We start from the raw sequence: 5,920 nt of genomic DNA on the forward strand, positions 1-5,920 counted from the left end.
ATTTTCACTTAGTGTAAATAGCATCTATCGCTAAGAAAATATGCTATTTTCACTTAGTGTAAATAGCATCTAATTGCTATTTACACTAACTTACACTTAGTGTAAATAGCATCTATTGCTATTTGCACTTAGTGTAAATAGCCTCTATCGCTGTTTACACTTAGTGCAAATAGCCGCTGCCAAGAAATGATCATTCATGTTTTTATAACCGCTGGCCAAATTCAAAAACGAAACTAAAATTAAATAATCTTTGAAATCATCTTTTTGTGTTTCGGGGGCCCAACGCAGCTTGCGTATTTTGAATGAATGAATGAATGATGCATTTATATAGCGCTTTATTGTGTATTGCTGTACACCCAAAGCGCTTTACAATCATGGGGGGGGGGTCTCTCCTCAACCCCCACCAGTGTGCAGCATCCACTTGGATGATGCGCGGCAGCCACAGGACAACGGCGCCAGTGCGCTCACCACACACCAGTTACAGGTGGAGAGGAGAGAGAGTCATAGAGCCAATCAAGTGGATGGGGATTATTAGGAGGCCATGATAGACAAGGGCCAGTGGCGGCAATTTGGCCAGGACACCGGGGTTACACCCCTACTCTTTTACGAGAAGTGCCATGGGATTTTTAATGACCACGGACGGTGCTTTTTGACAGTATAGTGTCCCCGTCACTATACTGGGGCGTTAGGACCCACACAGACCACAGGGTGAGCACCCCCTGCTGGCCTCATTTTGTGTATAGGGAGGATTGGCTCTGCTCTGTGTCCTTGTAGCGATATTTGATAGTTAAGAGGCAGCAGCTTTCCCACGAGTGGGTGTGGTTTCAGGCAGCACAGACAGCGGACATGCCCCCAGTGTTTGATAGCAGAGGATACCGCCCATTTTTTCAAGTACATAAAATAAGTTATCAAAATCTCGAAAAAATGGCCGGTATCCTCTGCTCTCAAACACTGGGGGCATGTCTGCTGTCTGTGCTGAAACCACGCATTTTTTTAACATTCAAATTTGGCTGAGTGGTTAATAAGAAATTTTTCTGTGGTGTGACAAACTCAGAACACATACTTAATATTGACTTTACAGGGATTTTAAGTTTTGGGGTTTTTAAGTAGGTTTCCCTAACTGCGTATGAAGAGGATGCCTCTTATTGCCTCATACATGTACCTCAAAATATCTCATTACATAAAAAAATCACTGTACATATTCTGCTTTTTATTCTCCAGAACTATCTGGTTAAAATATGCATGCATTCAGCTTTATGCTGCACTTTATGCTGCATTGAGACTCCAGCTCTCCTCCAATGAAATATACATGTTAACTACTGCCAATGGCAAGTATATAAGTGCTTTAGTTTTACCTCCGGATCAAAGCATATCAGAATTATAGCTCAACCTTCAAGTAGGTTTGACATAAAAGCTACAGCAAGGTGAACTCGACCCTTTAGAAACCGTGTGGAGATGTGGTCAGTGCAACTGGATAAATAATAAATGTTGAAGAGGTTGGTTTGATAGAAGTGGAAGCTCTTACGTACATGTGGATCCAACAGACTCAATATCAGGTTTAAACAGGAGCTCTCACACATACCCACACTTTCCTTTTCCTTTTCCTTTTTCCTTTCCTCTCTCCAGGCCCATGATGGTCATCACACAGAAGATCACAAGTTTGGCATTTGAGATTCATGACGGTATGTAACAGTTTTATTAATCCAATTCCCATCTTCTTCTCTTTATGAAGTTTTCATGGTTGAAAAGCCTGAGTAATGAATGGTATAATAAAACTGGCATGATTTCTACCTGAAATCTTTCTAGAGCTCCATTGTTTCTGTCTATGCCTGTGTCAGAGGCTCTAGGAATTACACAAGGGCTGTTAAACCCTGCTGCTACACCACATCCTCGTATGCCATTGATTTATACCACTGCTGGCGCTGTACCCAGTGAGTGGGCCAAAGGAATTTGGGCTGCCAGCTGGATGTTGCACTGCATAGACCACACTTACCGCATCCAACACACTATACCGCTTATTATGCAACTTGGTGAAATCTGTTTAATAAGATACTAATTGTGCTACATCTCCACATCATTTTTGGATGATCTGGATCATTGATAAAGGAGAATGAAGGTGATTTCAAGGTCCTCCCTTCAACTGAGTGTGTTAAAGGGACAGTTCACCTAAAATAAAAATTCTGTCATCATTTTGACACACCATATTGGAATATACACTACCATTAAAAAGTTTGAAGTCAATAAGACTTAAATTAGCAAGGACACATTAATTTCATCAGAAGTGACAGTAAACATATTTATAATGTTTCTGTTTCAAATAAATGTTATTTTGAACTTTATATTCATCAAAGAATCCTGAAAAAAAAAAAAAAGTTTCCAAAAAAATATTAAGATGCAAGTTTTTCAACATTGATAATAATAAGAAATGTTTTTTGACCACCATATCGGCATATTAGAATGATCTCTGAAAAATCATGTGATACTGAAGACTGGAATAATTTTGTCGCTTGAAAATTCAGCTCTGCATCACAGGAATAAATTACATGTGAAAATATAATAAAATAAAAAACAGCTATTTTCAATTATAATAATATTTCACAATATTAGTTTTACTATATTTTAAATTAAAATTGATTAAAATTATTACAACTTTTTTTTGTGCCTCAATAAAACTTCTATATCCTTCGACCTTTCGACCTTGACAGCCCCTGGCCATGATTTGCTTTCCTTGGTTGGAAAAGAGCAGCTCAGACATTCTTACAAATATCTTCTTTTGTGTTCCACAGAAGTTAGTAAGTCAAAGTGGTTTGGAATGACATGAGGAATTAATACTGACAGATTTTTCATTTTTGGATGAACTGTACCTTTAAGCACAAAGGAATGAGAATCAGAGGAAGCGTGATGGCAGGAACCCAAGAGACACTCTAGTTTTATCAACGACTGGCAAATCTCCCATGTAAACAAGACAACTGATAAGAAAAACTAGATTGCACACCATCCTAGCATAGTTTTTAGATACTTAGTCAACCAAAGAACTAATCGCTGTGATATGTGACTGAGTCACATTTAGAGTCAAACAGAAGTAGCATCACAGTCACCACATTTCCTTTAACAGGGTTTATGGGAAGATTAAGAAAGCACATCTCGTTTCTCTGAAGCGATAGCTCACAGAACAGCTGGCCGAAACTACAGCCCAGCACTTTTGAGCTGCCGCCGCATGACTTGCTGTTAGCTCTGCATGTCCTGCTCTAAGACACCACACATGACAATATTAATCCATGTGTTTTAATGAAGTTATGTAATAGTCTCCTTCCTCCACCAATTTATGGAGAACTAAGGCTTATGAGATTGCTGCAACTTTAGTTTGAAAGAGTACAAAGATTTTATCAGACATAACTTCTGGAGAAAAATAGCGCAGACACTGGACAAAGATGAAACTTTCTAGAGTGCACGTGTTGACCGCCTGTGTGTAAAATGTATTGTATTTTTGGCCTTTTTGTCAAATGCTAGAGATAACACAGAGGGGACAGGAAATTGAGGCATGGAGTACTGCAGTGATGACACACTTTTGTAGGCCAACCCGGATATTAGCATCACCCTGTTTAAAAAAAAAAAAAAAAAAAAAAAAGTAATTTTTAGTTGTTTTTTGGAAGCACTGTGACCACTAAGGGTGCTTTCACACCTGGCCTGTTGTTTCGGAACCTGGCGCGTTTCCCCCCTTAGCTCGGTTAGTTTGGGCATATGTGAACATGGCAATCGTGCTCCGATCCGCGCCAAAATAATCGGTCCAAGATCGCCTGAACGAGGTGGTCTCGGCTCGATTGAAAACTGAGAAAGCAATCCGATCCAACGGACCAACGAACCAGGCTATATCACAATTTATGATAGGTAATTATGTAAGTTCCGTGAAAAACATTAGCTTTGTTGTTTTGCTGATACCTCAAAATAAACCTGTGAATGTTTGTGGGTGAGCACGTCTTTGCCATTCAAAAATCAAAGTGCACTATTTTATAATGCCGTCTTATTGCTCTTCTTTGTAGTACGTGCATTTTAAAAATGTTCTCCTGCTCAAAATGATAAATTATTATAACGACAGCTACAAAAAAAACAACAATAAGCCCGCGAACCTGTTATCGTTCCATCCTGACGGATGACATGCGTGACATGCATGACAGCTAAGTGGAATCCAGGAAAATAAACTGTGGAACTTTGACCAATGAGAGAACAGTTTACTCACGAGCGTGACTTGTATTAACAAATTTGGTCCGTTTAGAAACTTTACCTTGTGAAAGCGAACCGCACCAAGAATAAAAAGCTACGTTTTAATAATTTTAATCCCCGTTTCGTAACAAAGCAATCGATCTACAGGTGTGAAAGCACCCTAAAACTTTATGATTCTTACAAGTTCTTTTCATCCTGATAATCTTAACATATAAACACAACTTTTATCAATACAATAGCCAGAAGTAAAAAGCTAAACATAACAATGGTCACCTGACTTAAGTGTCACCGTCACTAAGCTTCTGACAGCTCTTCAATCTTTATTTAAAAAAGCATTCCCTGAAAGTTTGATTTAGAATAGTTTGCAAGGGTGCGATTTATAAAGAAATTGAGGCTGTAAAAGCAAGTAAACAAATTTATCTGTTCGACGCAATGACATTTAATGTCCCAGACAGCAGATGTAGTACAATTGACCTTAGTTACTGTTGCTATGACTGACAAGCCATGGCGCTCTCACGCCACACATCATGTTCTCACGCAGTGAAAAATACACTGTGGAGCAAAGAGGAAACTGACAACACGCCGACAGACAAGACAGAGCAGGTTACTTTTGGTATGAAACAAAGTCTCAGCTTTCAAATGTTGTAATTTTTAAGAAATTCTAACAATAAATAGCATTTTGTGTCTCTTTAATGTGTCGTGACCGATTACTGTAGCGCCTCAGTTCAAGTGGCACATGAATAGATAATCTCTTCCTGTACTAGTTATAGCACGAAAAAAACATACATTAACATCAGAAGGTATCTTGTTTGAACTGCGGAAAGACATCAGTGCACACCACTTTTGAAGTTCAAGTCCACCAACATTAATCTACTCTCCTGTCTGGTTGTCTGACAGATTCTGCATTATGATTGGTCAGATCGCCTGTCAATCAAATACCCGGCAAAGGGTCAGTTTAGTCACTTGTTAGCAATCGCCTTTTTCAAAACCAGTAAAAGCTTTAAAGAAAAAACAAATGGTGTATTACTGATGTATTTTGTGTCGCAAAATGAAAAATATTTTGAGCTTGTGTTTACCACTGACCATATTTCAGGCATTTAACCAAAAACCCATTGATTTTTCAGGATGATAGAGGTGGAAGTGCTAAAATGCTAGCACGTTTCCTACAAAAAATACACTCTATACAATCGGGGTTACAACCCAGGTTTCAACCGAGTCTCCCACATTAGCACCAGACCTCAATGTGTCCGACATGTGGTTCCTTTCGTTGTTAATACTGTTTCAATGGGTCTGTGAAGGACCTGAGAGTGCTGCCCGGTGAACAGATATCATGAGGTGTTGTTGATGCTGTCACATTTGCTAAAGGAAGAAGAGTGGGATTGTGTCTGTGTGTACATGCTGCTGTGGGTTATGCATTTCCCAGCAGCCATTAGAGCCTGCACAAGCTGATAGGGTGACTAATCTAGTTGTCAGTGCACTGACAGAGATGAATGAAGAATGGCTTGACTTCATGCTCCAGACTGGAGCAGAGCAGCTCAGTGCTGCAGAACACGACAGCACTGTCCACAGACACTATATTAATGTCTACAGTCAACAGTACTGTCTATCTATATATATATATATTGGTTTGGGGCTGATAGATTTCTTTTTTTGATGTTTTTGAAAGAAGTCTCTTATGCTCACCAAAGCTGCATTTATT

General features: G+C 39.2%; 1 protein-coding gene across 1 annotated transcript in view; it reads left to right on the plus strand.

The window, feature by feature from the left end:
* LOC107655319 (membrane-bound O-acyltransferase domain-containing protein 2-like) overlaps positions 1-5,920 on the plus strand; it is a 73,133-nt gene that overhangs the window by 44,900 nt on the left and 22,313 nt on the right. Inside the window, exon 5 of the mRNA XM_016442780.1 lies at positions 1,627-1,682. Within this exon, the coding sequence (XP_016298266.1) occupies positions 1,627-1,682 (56 nt within the window). The remainder of the gene's footprint in view (positions 1-1,626; positions 1,683-5,920) is intronic.

This window comes from Sinocyclocheilus anshuiensis, unplaced genomic scaffold, assembly GCF_001515605.1.
Source record: "Sinocyclocheilus anshuiensis isolate Anshui unplaced genomic scaffold, SAMN03320099.WGS_v1.1 scaffold1096, whole genome shotgun sequence".
Lineage (NCBI taxonomy): Eukaryota > Metazoa > Chordata > Actinopteri > Cypriniformes > Cyprinidae > Sinocyclocheilus > Sinocyclocheilus anshuiensis.